The 16889-nt window shown below is 34.1% G+C and overlaps 6 protein-coding genes and 1 non-coding gene across 7 annotated transcripts in view; 2 read left to right on the top strand and 5 right to left on the bottom strand.

Moving 5' to 3' along the window:
- LOC104728441 lies at positions 3056–5397 on the bottom strand. Its single transcript, XM_010447415.1, has 9 exons — positions 5251–5397; positions 4712–4794; positions 4497–4621; positions 4333–4417; positions 4096–4228; positions 3967–4022; positions 3610–3700; positions 3317–3520; positions 3056–3241 (listed from the first exon to the last, which is right to left on the bottom strand). The coding sequence occupies exons 1-9, from the start codon at positions 5395–5397 to the stop codon at positions 3056–3058; spliced, it is 1110 nt and encodes a 369-aa protein (XP_010445717.1).
- On the bottom strand, positions 6290–7674 carry LOC104724497 (cysteine-rich repeat secretory protein 57-like). The gene is made up of 2 exons (XM_010442989.1): positions 6850–7674; positions 6290–6376 (listed from the first exon to the last, which is right to left on the bottom strand). The coding sequence occupies exons 1-2, from the start codon at positions 7631–7633 to the stop codon at positions 6306–6308; spliced, it is 855 nt and encodes a 284-aa protein (XP_010441291.1). The 5' UTR covers positions 7634–7674; the 3' UTR covers positions 6290–6305.
- Positions 9261–10790, bottom strand: LOC104724496 (cysteine-rich repeat secretory protein 57-like). Its single transcript, XM_010442988.2, has 2 exons — positions 9875–10790; positions 9261–9525 (listed from the first exon to the last, which is right to left on the bottom strand). The coding sequence occupies exons 1-2, from the start codon at positions 10677–10679 to the stop codon at positions 9455–9457; spliced, it is 876 nt and encodes a 291-aa protein (XP_010441290.1). The 5' UTR covers positions 10680–10790; the 3' UTR covers positions 9261–9454.
- LOC109124969 lies at positions 12228–13176 on the bottom strand (the record flags this gene model as incomplete). The annotated part of the gene is made up of 2 exons (XM_019231984.1): positions 12228–12839; positions 13022–13176. Coding segments are annotated over 2 exons (681 nt in total), but the record flags the coding sequence as incomplete, so codon positions are not given.
- On the bottom strand, positions 13537–14590 carry LOC104724495. The gene is made up of 2 exons (XM_010442986.2): positions 14331–14590; positions 13537–14148 (listed from the first exon to the last, which is right to left on the bottom strand). Exons 1-2 carry the CDS (start codon positions 14549–14551, stop codon positions 13623–13625), a joined length of 747 nt encoding a protein of 248 aa, XP_010441288.1. The 5' UTR covers positions 14552–14590; the 3' UTR covers positions 13537–13622.
- On the top strand, positions 14693–14764 carry TRNAC-GCA. Its single transcript has one exon. It is a non-coding gene; the product is annotated as a tRNA-Cys (tRNA).
- LOC104728439 (probable xyloglucan galactosyltransferase GT20) overlaps positions 16381–16889 on the top strand; it is a 1691-nt gene continuing 1182 nt past the window's right edge. Inside the window, exon 1 of the mRNA XM_010447414.1 lies at positions 16381–16879. Within this exon, the coding sequence (XP_010445716.1) occupies positions 16381–16879 (499 nt within the window). The remainder of the gene's footprint in view (positions 16880–16889) is intronic.

The raw sequence follows: 16889 nt of genomic DNA, 5'->3' as shown, positions 1-16889 counted from the left end.
TAGTCTATAACCATCCTCACCCTTAGGAAACAACAAAGGATATTGTAGAGCAAGATAGGTTGGATGTATTTCACTTATTCTTTGTAATTCTCCTGATTTCTCTTCAATCACAATGTCCCAAGTAGGCATTGCAACATGGAAGTCTCCTGGAATTAATGCAGCAACCTCTGATGATGTCGGTACATCATAGTTTTGTCCGTCTTTTTGACGATCACTAACAATTCTCATGTGAAAACTTTCTTCAGGATTAATATCTAGCCGCTCTTTAGCTGATCTAAAGTTTTCAACATAAGGGTTCACAGCATCTAGCATCTTGATTATAGCAGCAATCACTTCATGTCTTAACTCCTGTTTCTTTTTATATTTTCCTGAATTTTTTGCTTTACTGAAAAATAAAACACACAATCAAACATGTATTTAATAATAGTATAAATTTAGGCATTGGTGTTTAACATACCTCAGATTGCCAGCTCTGTTTTCAACCTCATTCTCTGTATCTACGATATACAATTGTGAAAACTTTGGAAAATCACCATCTGTAGGCTTCAAAGAACCAAGTAGATGGTAGTTCTCTCCTTGTATCTGGAACATATTAGGACCACGACCTTTCACAACTGAGTTTTCGCAACACCCACCAAGTGAGGTGAATGAAAAAATCATGTTGTATGCTCTGATATTTTTTCTGAAATGTCTACTCAATTCGTCATCATTTGTTAACAAAGCAAATAACACCTCAGGCTGATTATGTAGAAAAGCAAGTTTAACAGATCCTTGCAAACAACATTGTGTGAAAGTAGGATTTTTATCCCTCTTGTGCCTAGTAATCCGCTCCCCATACCACGTAATAGCTCCACAATATGAACATGAATAATCAGGGTCGCCATGGTCAAGATACTCTACATATAGTATTAAAAATTTGTTAATATTAGAAAAACTAACAACTTCGGCATCTTGAAAATAATAAGAACACTTAAACAGATGATATCTACCTGTCGATTTTTTCTTAGCTTTAGGTCTAGGAGTCTTTTTTTATTTCGATCCAAATGCTTTTTTCAAACTTTCATCTAATATGTCCAAAATCTGATATCCTTTCATAACATCAGCATGAACATCTTCAACCCCATTTTCGCCTTCTGAGTCTACTGAATCACCATCGTCCGAACTGCTACTGCATTGGTATGTTTGTTGCTCTTTGTTTCCATTAGCATCTTTATTTTCCATTTTCAAATGAAGTTTGTATTAAAAATAAACTTGCAACCACATAAAATGAATATTTCGCATTGAATAAACATATGACCTCTTACTCGTGTTCAATCCTCGTTGTATTTGTTGGTTGTAGATCACATCATCTCCTTCTACAAATGTTGCGGTTCCAATTGGAAGAGCATTTGGTTTCTTTTGCCTAGCAAGGAATTTTGCAAGACGGAACTGTGTTTTTGGTCGAGTAAGTAATACTCCTTTTGATGCTATAACAGGGACAGATTAGTTAATAATTATAGTAAAGTACTCTACCTACTAAGTCAACAGCTATTTACACTACAAAATCAATATTGTTGATAATAATTATATGTAGTACCTTGTTTGCTATTTACTGATTGAGGACTAAGTTGTTTAAATATCCTGCTGGATTGTCTTTGTTTGTTAGGTGGAGTATCTTCCGCAATTTGTGAATGGTTGGGCAAGGTAATATCATGGGCAAGATCATGCAATGATGTGATCCCAGAAGCTTCAATCATTCCTGAATACGATTAACAGTTAGGTTTAACTATTAGATGCTAGCTTGTATATTGATTGATGTTATGAACTAACACGAACCTTGTTTATTCTTTGCAGTTTCAAGCTTCCCATCTTTGATACTTTGGTGAGAAGCTTTCCATCTTGTTGCTGCCACATGTTTGTCACGGTTGGGACCATCAAGCAGGTTTGTAACATCTGACAACACTGGTCTTGATTTAGCTGTATTCCTAGTTGTAGATCCTATTTAAATATACAGTTTTTGATTAGGTGTTTGAATAAATACTAAATATCTTTAAACATATCTACTATGGTCATACCAGATTCGAAGCTACGCACATGTGGGAGATGAGAAACCTTGTTTGCATTATCAGGTTTGTGATTCAAACTATCGAAAACTCTTTTGAAAACTGATTCAACTTGAATGACTTCCCCTTGAAAACTGACTGTATTAGGATTGAAGTTTTCATCGTTGAATTGTGACTTCATTCTTTTTGGAAAACTGATTTATGTGTTCTCTTGAGATCTGCATTGGAGATCATTTTTTCTCTTCTTCATGGTCACAATGTTAAAATGATTTTGTTTCCAATGGTATACTTAATATATAAACTTTAGTTTATTAAAATCTTAGAATCTGAAAAATTGGTTATCGCATATCAATTTAGTTGTTTAGAAACCATCTTAATTTCTGAATTGATTTATTCCCATAATTAGTGATATAGAAATAAATTCCTCTTAGCCGCCATAATATTCTGTGATCACAGCTAATATTGTTTTACTCGTAATCTACTCGGTTAGGGAAGAATTAATCTGTGATGATCTTATTTTAAACAATGTCGACACTTCCTAAGTAATTGTTAACAATTTTAATTATTGTTTGTTTTATGTGTTTAGTTAGGAATTTTTCTTTCGCTTCTGTTCGATGTGCTACTTGGTTAAGTATGCTTAAGGATTTTAAATTATTTACTTTAAACTTGTTCCTCTATGTAGGATTATCAGTTCTTCGCAAAGATCTTGGTACAATCAGGCACTGTATTTTTCCCCCTCCAACAGGTATGTTTTTCTAGACTACAATCATTTGTTTTTTTGACTAATGTTAATAATACCCGTATTTGGTTAAAAATAAACATAATGTTTTTTTAATTTTATAAAAAATCAATATGACAACGAAAACTTAGAAATATCTAGCATGGAAAAAAGCTTAAACTAAGCCTATTCGAAACGAATATGCTAAGTTAAAACTAAAAAAAAACATCCTAGTTTATTATCTTTAAAAAAAACCAACTAATCAGTTAAAAGACTTCACGATCCGCAACAATACTTAAGGACCCGTGACTTTCTTTCCTTGAATCTTTTCTTTTTCTTCTTCTATTGCCTGATTAATTGATGGTAGACACATCTTCTTTGATGTTGAAGATTGTGTTGTGGCATCATCGTTGGACTCATCTTTACGTTTTGATGAAGGTGTGGTCACAGATGTCTCGATACCACTACTATTCGTCTGATCCTAAAATTTGAAATGTTGAAATTAACGAACATGTCTTATTGTTTTTGGGAAAAACTTACAGAAAACTTTTTCTACCTGAACTTCATTAGAGATCACATCCCTAGGATCAATTTGTATGTCCGACTCTTCAATATTATCAACACCTCCCATCTCAACGTATGACACCTTATAAGTCTCTTTACCACCAACAATGTTAGAGGTTTCAACAGAAGCTAGAAATAAGAATGTCTTTCCTACCAAAGCTTGCAAAGCAGGCGGCACAATAGTAGGATCTTGAATCTGGAAATTTATTGATAGTAAAGTTTGTTTGAATTGGCAATATCATGAGATCAAAATGGTTATTTGAAAGCTAAATAACAATCAGTTACCTCATCATATTGACCACCAAGTACATCTATCGCAGTTTGATTGACTAACTTGATAGCATTGTTGTCAAAAAGAATAATCTTTGTCTCACCACTGCTTCGTGGGTGACATCAAGCACCAGTTTATACCTAGCATATGCCAAATCCATGACCAAAGGATTAATAAACAATTCTTAAGTAATTTTAACACATCCATAAAAAAAAAATATGCGGAATCAAGTACCTTCATACAACCTTCGACACATCTTGGTTGCAACTTTTGCACTCAAAGAGACTTTTTTTTGTTTTTGGTTATGATTTCATTCTCTTTTTCGGTATTAGAGGCATGTTCCCTTACACTTAACACAGGTAAAGTAATACCACCCGAACTCCATATCGATGTGGTAGATACTACAATAGATTTTGAATTTCCCCTCCTATAACACAGAATAGCAAATCAGAAATGTTTGAAATCAGAACTACATATAGTTATTAAGCTATCATAATTACCATAGTAGCTTCAAGCATATCTGATATAATGCTTCGTGGGAACTGATTCACGTAATCATCATTCTCATGTTTAGACTTTAGACAATCACAGTTCCTTTCCCCGAAAGTAATCTTTAAATCATCTTGTGGCAGCCTGTTTAGTAGTCAGTCAACAATTGCATAAACAGTGATTTTAGTTTATGTATTACATATAGTACATTCATGGAATTGTATAAATTAGGGGATGTGAAATAGTACTGGATAACAAAATCTTGAACAGCAGGGTAGTCTGCATTGATGAGCAGCAACGACATATCAAAGGCATATGAAATTGTTCTATCTCCTACACATATTATGTAGACAACATTAAGAAACCTACACATAACAATGTAAATACGAAATACGACTCGTTAAATACATACCATTGTATGTGTTAATCTTTCCACAGCGGATCAAACAGGTGACTATTCCCTGATTTGCCTCATGACATGCTGTCCACATTTTGTCAGCAAACTTACCCCAAAGAGTGCATGACAACCGCTGGTCACTGTAATACAACAAAATAAATACACACGTTAGTGCTTAATATGTGGTTAGTCAATGAGCTGATTAGTTAGTAGACAAATGAGCCAATTACCTTGTATCTCGTAGGATGACCTCTAATCTCTTTTTCGGTTTGTCGTTTAGCTCAGATGTTTTCATTTCGCCAATGGAAACAACCTGTCCAAGAACATCTAAAATAGGGGGAAATTATGCTATGCAGTCAATAACATAGAATACAAATTCAAACTATTTATATAAAAACAAACAATATATTAGCGTACCAATCAAAATATTTTCATTCAAACCATCTTCAGCGAGTATGTTCTCGTATGAAGCTAAATCCAAATAAAAATCGTTTGAAACACAAGCACATCGGGTTATGATGGTCATCTTGTATTGATGTTTGGTTGCCCGAAACTTCCCTGTTGATCTTGATAGTTGAAAGTTCTCAATAATTCGCCACTCACCAAAAACAATAAGCCTTTGGAATTTGTTCAACTACTGCTTCTTAATAGTAGCATGAATGAGAGAACCCTATAATAACACAATAAACATATTAATTAAAACTTTGGTAGACTTTTTTGTATGTAGTAAATATGTTTATAAGTTATAAGGAGAATAATCTAAACTTACTTCAAAATCAGCCAAAATCATCACAATTGTTTCTCCAGTGTATGTCGTGTATTGTTTCCATGTATGTACGATCTTCACTTTGATTTTCCATGTTGTTTTGAAGGCCTTGAAATCGGAAAGCTGTGTGAACCCATCGGTGGCAGCCATGACTTATACCAAGGTGAATTTCTATTATCTTTGTTCGTATGTTTGATGTGTTTAAAGATTTCTAATGTATTCTATAGATTATATAGTATTTGAAGTTGGGTTTGGTAGAAATGTAGAATATTCGATGCAATGAATATAAGATATTCTCTTGTTGATTTGATTTTGGGGTTTATACGATATACTATATTAAGAACTGGGATTCGATCCAACTGTTTCTTTTTTTTGTTCTGATGATTGATATACGCCATTAAATACCGAAGAACGAAAGATAATCTATACTAAATGGTTGTTGTGATTTTTTGAAAAAAATAATATTTGTGATAAATTGTTAATATTTGTAGTTAATGTTTTGATATGATTTTGATGATTGATCTATTACGGTAGAGAATAATAAGGGATTGCATATGATTAGTTGGTATTTATTTAGTAGTTGCAGTTTTTAATGTCGTTTGTAATTAATACAGGTTTAAGGGAAGGCAAAGATAGTGTTTGGATACACATCTTTTATATCTAGGATCCGAATGGAATAATACCAAACCATAAGGATCCGCGTCCCATAACCAAATATAATGACTTCGTTGCCTTTTTTTTTTTTTTTCCTCTTCTTTCTTGCTTTATCCGTAAGGGTATATTATGAAATTTTTTGCAATGTTTTTTTTTTGCTTTTGTACTCTCCAATTAATAGTATAGCTTACTTCACGATTAGAGCAATATTTTTCAAATCGATTTTGGTTTTAGGAATTTGAAACTTCTATGTTGGTATAACCACATCAAAAGAGAGACAATATATAAACAGCATTAAGCTTTATTAACGGAAACAATAATTTTTGTATTAATGCTCTTAGCAAAATTCCAAATCGAAACTCAAACCAAACCTTCGTCTCAGTATATCGTAATTGTCAATTTGATCATAAACCCAAAAGTGCAAACACCGAAGCCGCCACAGCAAGAACCATTCCCCCAAGTAATTTGTTATCTCCTTTATAAAAAAATAAATAAATAAATAATCCAAACATTACAACATTGACCATAATGCCAATAAACATACAAGAGAGTATTAATGTTCTTGATGATAAAAAAAAAAAAAAAAAAAAAAAAAAAAAAAAAAAAAAANAATGTTGCAGTTATTTTGTTCTTTACTGTCTTAAAGACATTTTATTTCTAAATTATTTGAAAAAGAAATCTGATAAATTGAAACATACTAAATTTACTAAAATTTGTTACAATTTATATTCCACTAGCAGATTTTGTTTTAGTATACTGTATACATAACATATCAAAGGTACTATACACACTCTATAAAAAAAAAGTATATAAAACCCATCATTAATTCAATATACATATATAGTATTATGTTCAAGAAAAAAAAAATATATATATATATATATAGTATATGATGGTTGATCAAAATATATATATATATATATATATATATATATAGTATATGCTAACCTCTAATCGAGACAGAAGTGCTGCGTGGAAGATAAATAGACATTGATGAAGAATTTGAGGTATCAAAACTGACTAAACATTTGGGAGTGAAGATGAAAGCCCAAAGCTGATCACCACAGCAGTGAGTGAGTTCTTGGAACGCAAGTTTCAGACATGTGGTGCAGTTTCCAGGATCCAAATGAGGACTACACTGGACAACAGACTGAAGATTATACTGGTCATCGAACCTAGTTGTATCCTGAAGAAAATATGGCGTAAACGAAGAAGATAGCAAAGATGATCTGACAATAACTTCTCCCATTTTGTCAGACAACCTCTGCCCAAATTTACCAAATGATTTGGGAATTGGGTCGGTTGAAGACCAGAAGGCATTAGGCTTTGTCTCTAAGGTGGAGAGGAAAAACTTATCTGAGTATCGAACCATACAAGAGAAGTAGTAAATGATTGCTTCTCGATGGTTAGTACAGTTTTTGGCAATCTCGATTGTTGCGTTCTTGACGCATGCATTGCAGCTTGTTCTGTTGACATCTCCAATGCATAAGAACATTCCATGGACTGTGTCTGAAGCTAGACCGGTCGTGAGGTTGTAGTAGTTAGCGAATGATGAATGGTTGCTAAGAATGGAGAGAAGAGTGTTGAGATTTGTGTTGAAAGTTGTGTTGTTGCTAGTGGTGTTTCTGGATGATTTGTTGCAGAAAGTTTTCATGTGCTCGGACTCCGAGAAAGCTTGGTTACTGATGAAAAATAGGCAGAAGAGAGCAGAGAGCTTCTTTGTTGTTTCCATGATTTAAAACTCTTTAGGGGTTATGAGATAAATGAAGAGGAAGAAGAAGGGGACTTCTATATAGAGATTAGGGAAGGTCGTTGATTTAACTAGTCCATTTTTTCTGAATTTGTTCTTTATCCAATGAGTCTTTCTAATTTTTAAAAAGACCTCAATTTGGTTGTATGGTTGGTCTTTGATTTAAGTTAATGGTACTATTTGTTACTACTTAGTCTTTTTCATATTCGAATTCTCCCAAAATGAGACGACACGTGGTGAGAATAAATTAATAACTCGAATGAGGATTAATTAAGGGGGCAGATTGGTTAAAGAATGTGAAACCGATAACAATGTGAAAGGGAATGAAAGGACCTCAGGACCAAGTTACCAACCATTATAATGTAACTAGATAAGATAAATGAAGAGGAAGAAGAGGACTTCTATATAGAGATTATAGACAGAGAGAAGGTCGTTGATTTAACAAGTTCATTTGTCTTAATTTTTGTTTATCCAATGAATTAATCTTTTTTTTTGGTCTTTGTTTATGTTAATTAATAGTACTATTTGTTACTACTTGGTCTTTTTTAAATTAGATTCTCCAAATGAGTAACTGGTCTTGGTCTTTTTTGGTCTTTGTTTAAGTTAATAGTACTATTTGTTACTGCTTGTCTTCTTATAATTCGATTCTCCAAATGAGTAATTGGCCTTTGTGTTTTTTGGTCTTTTTTAAGTTAATAGTACTATTAATTTGTTACTAGTTGGTCTTCTTATAGTCCTATTCTCCCAATGAGTAACTGGTCTTTTGTGTTTTTTGGTCTTTGTTTTCATGGATTGATTCAAAGGCTATGATCTTCCCATTAGAGCATAAGACGATCTAATACACGCTATGGACTATGCTCGTTCGGTGTGCGATGAGTAACTTTGTCTTGTCTTTCATCACACGGTTCAACGCATTCTACACGAAGTACACGCTCACCTTCCCCGAGTCATACATCATATGGTCAGCTTCTTGTGGGATCAACACACAGTCATGTTGGGACTGAGTTGTGGAGTTCTTCTATTAGACTTACATGATGATGGTACACGTTCATCTGATTTCAAAAACAAGGTTTTAAAAATCATCAACATACTAGAAATATAAATTACTTCACTATAACACTCGAATTTACAGATTTTTATTAAAGAAACGTCCACTTTCTAGTACTTATTAAAAATCATCAACATACTAGAAATATAAATTACTTCATTATTACACTTGAATTTACAGATTTCATTACGAAAACGTCGATTTTCTAGTACTGATTAATCAAGAATAAAACAAAGTGATCCAAGTCGTTTTTATATCTCATGAGTACGATACAATAACAAAGAAAAACACAATGAATTGTTAAAAAAAACATGCTAAGCTCTTCATATGATCTTAATATCTGCTGTGTACGACATCCAAAAGTGACTACATCAGCCAACGAATCATACTGTCAAATTCAAGACGTTTTCTTAAGATACTCGGGATGAAAAAGCTATATGCGTTTTCGGTTTAAATTCAAAACATTTTCTCGAGACTAGCGTTCCCAACATTCCACCACAACAAAAAAAAAATTATATGCGTTCCTAGTTAATATATAGTTCAAAATCAAATGAATTGACAACTCAAAATGATAATAAAAAAAGGGACAAACAAGTCTTACAACAACTGAATGTACAACCACGTTAAAAGAGGACAATAAAACATAATCATGAAGCATAATTAGCGGAAACAATAGTTATTGTTTTGCTCTTAGCAAAAATTCAAATCGAAACTTGAACCAAGCCTTTTTCTCAATATTGTAATTTTAAATCTGATTATAAACCAAAAAGTGCAAACACCGAAGCGGCCGAACCAAGAACCATTCCCGCAAATATTCTGTTATTTCCTGCATAACAACAACAAAATAATCCAAACATTACGAGATTGACCATAATGCTAAAAGAAACATACAACAAAGAATTAATGTTCTTTATAAAAAAAAAAAAAATAGGAGAAAATAAATGTTGCAGTTATTTTGTTCTTTATTATTTGTCTTAAAAGAAATCTGATAAATTGAAACATAAGTTTTATATCAAAAATTTACAAAATTTGTTACAATTTATATCCTAACTGTAGTATATTTGTTTTAGTATACATAAGTCATAACATGTCAAAGGTACGTATATCATTTACTCTATCTAAATAAAAAGTGTATAACCCATCATTATTTCATAGATAGCACTGTATATACTAACCTCTACTCGAGAAGGCACCGCTGTGATTTGGCTGTGGAAGCGGCAACAGTGATGAATTTGAGGTATCAAAACTCACTAAACATTTGGGGGTGAAGATGAAAGCCCAAAGCTGATCACCACAGCAGTGAGTTAGTTCTTGGAACGCAAGTTTCAGACATGTGGTGCAGTTTCCAGGATCCAAATGAGGACTACACTGGACAACAGACTGAAGATCATACTGGTCATCGATCCTAGTTATATCTTGAAGATAATATGGCGTAAACGAAGAAGATAGGAAAGATGATCTAACAATAACTTCTCCCATTTTGTTAGACAACCTCTGCTCAAATTTACCATATGATTTGGGTATTGGATCGGTTGAAGACCAAAAGGTATTAGGCTTCGTCTCTAAGGTGGAGAGGAAAAACTTATCTGAGTATCGAACCATACAAGAGAAGTAGTAAATGATTGCTTCTCGATGGTTAGTACAGTTTTTGGCAATCTCGATTGTTGCATTCTTGACGCATGCATTGCAGCTTGTTCTGTTGACATCTCCAATGCATAAGAACATTCCGTGGACTGTGTCTGAAGCTAGACCGGTCGTGAGGTTGTAGTAGTTAGCGAATGATGATTGGTTACTAAGAGTGGAGAGAAGAGTTTTGAGATTTGTGTTGTAAGTTGTGCTATTGCTAGTGGTGTTTCTGGATGCTTTGTTGCAGAAAGTTTCCATGTGCTCGGATTCAGAGACAGCTTGGTGAATGGTGAAGAAAAGGCAGAAGAGAGAAGAGAAGCAGAAGAGAGCAGAGAGTTTCTTTGTTGTTGCCATGATTTAAAACTCTTTAGGGGTTATGAGATCAATGAAGAAGAAGAAGAAGAAGAGAGGGTCATTGATATATGGAGATTAGTTACAGAGGCAGAGAGAAGGTCGTTGATTAGATTTAAGAAAGGTCTTTGTTTGTTTTATTTTCGTTTTTGTGCAAGTTAATTAATAGTTCTACTTCGTCTTTTTATAATTCAATGTGTATTTCTTACTACTTCGTCTTTTTATAATTCGATTCTCCCAAGATTGAGTTGACAAATGACAATGGGTGAGAAAAAAAAATTCAAGTGGGGATTAATTAAGGGCCGGGGACAGATTAATTAAAGAATGACCTTAATGCCAACATACAGTATATAATGTAATTACTAATTACAGTATTATCTATGAAAAATAATGTAGGAAATGACCTTAAACTAGCCAATACTACAACGTAACTAGTACTATTAACTTCTTTTTGGGAAAATGTAAGTAATATTACTATTACCTAGATTAGTTAAAAACAAACATAATTAGTCTCAAAATGCATACTAACGACAAAACGAACCACTAACATAGCTCCATTGGCAATTTGGCATTGCCTTGATCTTCTTCAAATTTTCTTCAACCTCTCTCTTCTTTGGTCAATTCTCGAGATCATATCTCAACGAGCAATCACGTTGGATTCATCTAAACCAGAAGACACCACATTCGTTGGCTTAAGAAAAAGACACTATCTCCACTACTATAAGATAGGGGGTACCTTACAACATTTTTTCTCTTGTTCTCCAAGCTTCTTCCTTGATTTGAAAGCCAGAACACCGTCACTTCACCAAACCTCTCTCGATAACTCAGAAAAAATTTTCTTCACAATATCTATCGGAAATACAATAGCTTTTTCTTGACGTTTTCTCTTTGTAAGAGACAATTCTCACATTATAATTCTCAAACTTTGACTTGAACCTCTGAACTTCGGCTACTAATTGGCTTTCCGTAGTGTAGAAACTGATCAAATTTTTTTCCACATACTCACAAAAAGCATCAATATATCTTCAAAAGGGTCTCCTCCTCTCCTCTAATTGACGTCAAGAGTTCCTTGAAGCACTGTGAGATCATCCTTGCGGCTGAATAACCTCTGATACAATGGTGGCTTCTTAACCTTTTCTTTTGTTACCTCATGCTCACTCACTCGTTGTTATCTTCATTTTCGTCTTCTTCTTAATGTCATCCCTCTCCTTTTTGTAAAGAGTGTTTGACCACAATAGTGTTCTGAGGCTTCTTCTTCTTTTTCGAAGTTTCGGCTTCCAAGTAAGCTTCAGGCTTCTTAGAAAAGCTGAGGAGCAACATGAGAAACTTCATTCTTCGAATCTCCATCGAAAGATTCTTCTCCAAATGATTCAGATTTATCTCGAGATCCTTCTCCAGATGATGATGAACCAAACTCTCTTTCTTCCTCTTCACGAAGAGGCCATTGGACCACACAGTCGAAGTAGTAAATGATTTCTTCTCAACAGTTTGAACAATTTTTTGCTATCTCGGGTTGTTGCGGTCATGATCAAAACATTTCAGAGTTTAAAGGAACAAGAATACAAGACTCATCATTGCATGAAAAACTTCCACAAAGGGATAATATTTACTCTACATTTCCAAATATAACAGACAGATCACAAGAGAAAAGGTATCTTTAAGTTTGTTCTAGAACTCTTGTTAGTCTCAGCTACCTCTTTCATACCTGTCCATGAATTTCTCTTCCTCTTATTAGATCCACCAACTGTTTTCTCCGCAACACTTTCAGGCTCAATCGATTTCTTACTCTTGGATTTTCGTATCCTCTTATCCCTATCCAGAGTAAGCATCATTGGCTTCGGTGTATTCGCCTCCTCCACCTGATCTTTCTCACTTCTCACAGGTGAAGAAAGCATGTTACTTTGAGGCATCTCTGTCATCTCTTGATTGATCTTATTAGGACGAGGAGCTTTCGGCTTGAAAGGGTAAATCTCTTTCATCTGACCTTTCGCAGTACCTCTGTTAAGGTTCCGGTGAGAACAGAAATTGCAATGGTAAACTACATTGTTCTGAGGCAAACAGATGTTAGACTTGTTGCACCTTGTACGTTTCTTCTTCTGCTTAGAAGAAACCTTCTCGATCCTGACATTGCAATTGACCCCTGGCTTAAGTATGGTCTCACACCTAGGAATCATCATTAAGATAAACCATGGAAATTCATAAAGATCCTCTCTTTGTAAAACATTAAGTAATCTAAACACAGAACAATGACATTTCAAGATTCTAAACCACAAAAAACCTAACTAAGCGGCGGGTTGCACATTCCAAAATTGTAGTCATGATAAGAAAACCCTTAAAAGAGGTACCTTTGGCAAGAGACGAGATCAGGATCAGTAGCTATTCCGGTGGTTTCAATGTCTGCAGCGAGACGTCGACCGAACAAGGAAGAAAGAGAAGGTATCGGAGTATCTCCGGCGGAAGACCAGAGAGCGAGATTCTTCAAATGATCATGTCTTAGTACGGATNGTCATCCCTCTCCTTTTTGTAAAGAGTGTTTGACCACAATAGTGTTCTGAGGCTTCTTCTTCTTTTTCGAAGTTTCGGCTTCCAAGTAAGCTTCAGGCTTCTTAGAAAAGCTGAGGAGCAACATGAGAAACTTCATTCTTCGAATCTCCATCGAAAGATTCTTCTCCAAATGATTCAGATTTATCTCGAGATCCTTCTCCAGATGATGATGAACCAAACTCTCTTTCTTCCTCTTCACGAAGAGGCCATTGGACCACACAGTCGAAGTAGTAAATGATTTCTTCTCAACAGTTTGAACAATTTTTTGCTATCTCGGGTTGTTGCGGTCATGATCAAAACATTTCAGAGTTTAAAGGAACAAGAATACAAGACTCATCATTGCATGAAAAACTTCCACAAAGGGATAATATTTACTCTACATTTCCAAATATAACAGACAGATCACAAGAGAAAAGGTATCTTTAAGTTTGTTCTAGAACTCTTGTTAGTCTCAGCTACCTCTTTCATACCTGTCCATGAATTTCTCTTCCTCTTATTAGATCCACCAACTGTTTTCTCCGCAACACTTTCAGGCTCAATCGATTTCTTACTCTTGGATTTTCGTATCCTCTTATCCCTATCCAGAGTAAGCATCATTGGCTTCGGTGTATTCGCCTCCTCCACCTGATCTTTCTCACTTCTCACAGGTGAAGAAAGCATGTTACTTTGAGGCATCTCTGTCATCTCTTGATTGATCTTATTAGGACGAGGAGCTTTCGGCTTGAAAGGGTAAATCTCTTTCATCTGACCTTTCGCAGTACCTCTGTTAAGGTTCCGGTGAGAACAGAAATTGCAATGGTAAACTACATTGTTCTGAGGCAAACAGATGTTAGACTTGTTGCACCTTGTACGTTTCTTCTTCTGCTTAGAAGAAACCTTCTCGATCCTGACATTGCAATTGACCCCTGGCTTAAGTATGGTCTCACACCTAGGAATCATCATTAAGATAAACCATGGAAATTCATAAAGATCCTCTCTTTGTAAAACATTAAGTAATCTAAACACAGAACAATGACATTTCAAGATTCTAAACCACAAAAAACCTAACTAAGCGGCGGGTTGCACATTCCAAAATTGTAGTCATGATAAGAAAACCCTTAAAAGAGGTACCTTTGGCAAGAGACGAGATCAGGATCAGTAGCTATTCCGGTGGTTTCAATGTCTGCAGCGAGACGTCGACCGAACAAGGAAGAAAGAGAAGGTATCGGAGTATCTCCGGCGGAAGACCAGAGAGCGAGATTCTTCAAATGATCATGTCTTAGTACGGATTTGAGATTAGGTCCTCCTCCTCCTTGAGTGTTTGTTAGCTTCTTAGCTCCTCGTTTGCCCATCCTTTTACCGGCGACGGAAACAGAGAAAATTATTTTATGAAAAAGAAGATTAACTGCCATAGACGGCTGCAACTAGGGGTTTTAACTTTTAAGCAATCAGCTTTTGAGTTATATTTTATAAATATTGAAGTTAATGAAATTGGGTCCATAGCTCAGTGGTAGAGCATTCGACTGCAGATCGAGAGGTCACCGGTTCGAACCCGGTTGGGCCCTTTTTTATCAACATGTTTTTTTTTTGAATAAACCAATATTTTATCAACATGTTTTTTTTTGAATAAACCAATATTTAAAAGTTAATAAAGATGATATATTATATTTTATAGAAAAAAATATATATATAGATTTCCACAGTTTTAATTAAGTTAAAAGAATGAAGAGCAAAAAAATAAAAAAATATAATTACATTTGCGATTTTATGTGAGATGTTGAGCAATGAAAAGAAAAAAAAAAGGAATAACTTCGACTAAATTTATGTTTTGATTGTAATCAGAAAATAGATTGGTTCGTATTAGATTGGAACATTCCAAATCCTTAAATGAAAATTTCATATTCAGGTTCTTAAGAGTTAAGTCGTAACTAATTCCCTTAAGTAGGTTATAAGCTGGATGTATCATCTACCATAAGTATGATGTAACACAACATACATTGAAGAAAACAGAATTATGATGTTTGACCAAATCGACTACACACATAATTAATTGTCGTGTTGTAATTTTTTTTTACGGTTTCTCTGTTTATAAAAAAAGACGAGACGAGTCCAACATTCATAATTTTATGATTACTGTTTAATCTTAATTACTCACGGTTTATACAATAATAATACGAACAGTTAATTAGATAACGGATCTTTTGACGAATGAATTCTCTTGACTAATTGAGTTCCAAGAGCACGTTGAAGTGGTAAAAGTGACAACGGTAGAAAATGACCTCAACTCCTGAAAGCTTGNCAACATGTTTTTTTTTTGAATAAACCAATATTTTATCAACATGTTTTTTTTTGAATAAACCAATATTTAAAAGTTAATAAAGATGATATATTATATTTTATAGAAAAAAATATATATATAGATTTCCACAGTTTTAATTAAGTTAAAAGAATGAAGAGCAAAAAAATAAAAAAATATAATTACATTTGCGATTTTATGTGAGATGTTGAGCAATGAAAAGAAAAAAAAAAGGAATAACTTCGACTAAATTTATGTTTTGATTGTAATCAGAAAATAGATTGGTTCGTATTAGATTGGAACATTCCAAATCCTTAAATGAAAATTTCATATTCAGGTTCTTAAGAGTTAAGTCGTAACTAATTCCCTTAAGTAGGTTATAAGCTGGATGTATCATCTACCATAAGTATGATGTAACACAACATACATTGAAGAAAACAGAATTATGATGTTTGACCAAATCGACTACACACATAATTAATTGTCGTGTTGTAATTTTTTTTTACGGTTTCTCTGTTTATAAAAAAAGACGAGACGAGTCCAACATTCATAATTTTATGATTACTGTTTAATCTTAATTACTCACGGTTTATACAATAATAATACGAACAGTTAATTAGATAACGGATCTTTTGACGAATGAATTCTCTTGACTAATTGAGTTCCAAGAGCACGTTGAAGTGGTAAAAGTGACAACGGTAGAAAATGACCTCAACTCCTGAAAGCTTGTGACAATGGTAGGTGATTACTTATTTTTAATTTTTAGTAAAAAGTTTTATTTGTTGGTTGAAAGAAACTATATTTTAAATCCCCATACGAAGATTTTATTAAAATCCTAAGTGGCAAAGTGAAGAAGTCAGGACCAAGTCAGAAAATAAGAAAGAAATGATAGTATCGGTGATCTCAAAGATAAAGACAAGAATTCTTCTCTTCTTTCTTCTTTACCTTTTGTTATCTTTCAACAACTTCCACATCTGTTTCTTCTCTCGGAAGTACAACGATCCTTATTGTATCACGGCCGGTTCTAAACCTGGTTTTCAAATAAGTTCTGAACAAAATGAATCTTTCACCGGAGATAGAGTTTCCGGTGATCACACGAAGATTCTTCGCAGTGGAGATACAAAGGGGTATGATGATCTTCTTGAACAAGAAGACAAACCCAAGAATATTGGTCTAGTTTCTGATCAAGAAGACAAACCCAAGAACAAGGCTGGCCTCTATTCACTCATTGACCTAAAAGCCGAGGAAGAATACAGCAAATACATCAAACCTAAGAGTGAAGGAGAGAGATATGCGTTAAGGGCAGCCGTCAAGTATCTTTACCTACAGAGATCATGGCTAGCTCCTGGAGATGAAAACATCAATAAAACGCTGTCGTGTGAAGGTAAAGGAGT

The sequence above is a fragment of the Camelina sativa genome, chromosome 11 (genome assembly GCF_000633955.1).
Source record: "Camelina sativa cultivar DH55 chromosome 11, Cs, whole genome shotgun sequence".
Classification (NCBI taxonomy): Eukaryota; Viridiplantae; Streptophyta; class Magnoliopsida; order Brassicales; family Brassicaceae; genus Camelina; species Camelina sativa.
The sequence above is the reverse complement of the archived record's forward strand: the minus strand, read 5'-3'. Positions and strand labels throughout refer to the sequence as shown.

What these genes read in the sequence shown, in the direction of transcription:
- LOC104724497 (XM_010442989.1), bottom strand. Translation starts at nt 7,633, where the DNA reads ATGGAAACAACAAAGAAGCTCTCTGCTCTCTTCTGCCTATTTTTCATC. An exon ending in CACTTCTGTCTCGATTAGAG is followed by an intron (nt 6,377 to 6,849) that starts GTTAGCATATAC and finishes TTTTTTATAAAG; the next exon opens with GAGATAACAAATTACTTGGG.
- LOC104724496 (XM_010442988.2), bottom strand. Translation starts at nt 10,679, where the DNA reads ATGGCAACAACAAAGAAACTCTCTGCTCTCTTCTGCTTCTCTTCTCTC. An exon ending in CGGTGCCTTCTCGAGTAGAG is followed by an intron (nt 9,526 to 9,874) that starts GTTAGTATATAC and finishes GTTGTTATGCAG; the next exon opens with GAAATAACAGAATATTTGCG.
- LOC104728441 (XM_010447415.1), bottom strand. Translation starts at nt 5,397, where the DNA reads ATGGCTGCCACCGATGGGTTCACACAGCTTTCCGATTTCAAGGCCTTC. An exon ending in TGATTTTGGCTGATTTTGAA is followed by an intron (nt 4,795 to 5,250) that starts GTAAGTTTAGAT and finishes GTTCTTGGACAG; the next exon opens with GTTGTTTCCATTGGCGAAAT. An exon ending in GTTCAAGATTTTGTTATCCA is followed by an intron (nt 4,229 to 4,332) that starts GTACTATTTCAC and finishes ACTACTAAACAG; the next exon opens with GCTGCCACAAGATGATTTAA.
- LOC104724495 (XM_010442986.2), bottom strand. Translation starts at nt 14,551, where the DNA reads ATGGGCAAACGAGGAGCTAAGAAGCTAACAAACACTCAAGGAGGAGGA. An exon ending in GATCTCGTCTCTTGCCAAAG is followed by an intron (nt 14,149 to 14,330) that starts GTACCTCTTTTA and finishes GATGATTCCTAG; the next exon opens with GTGTGAGACCATACTTAAGC.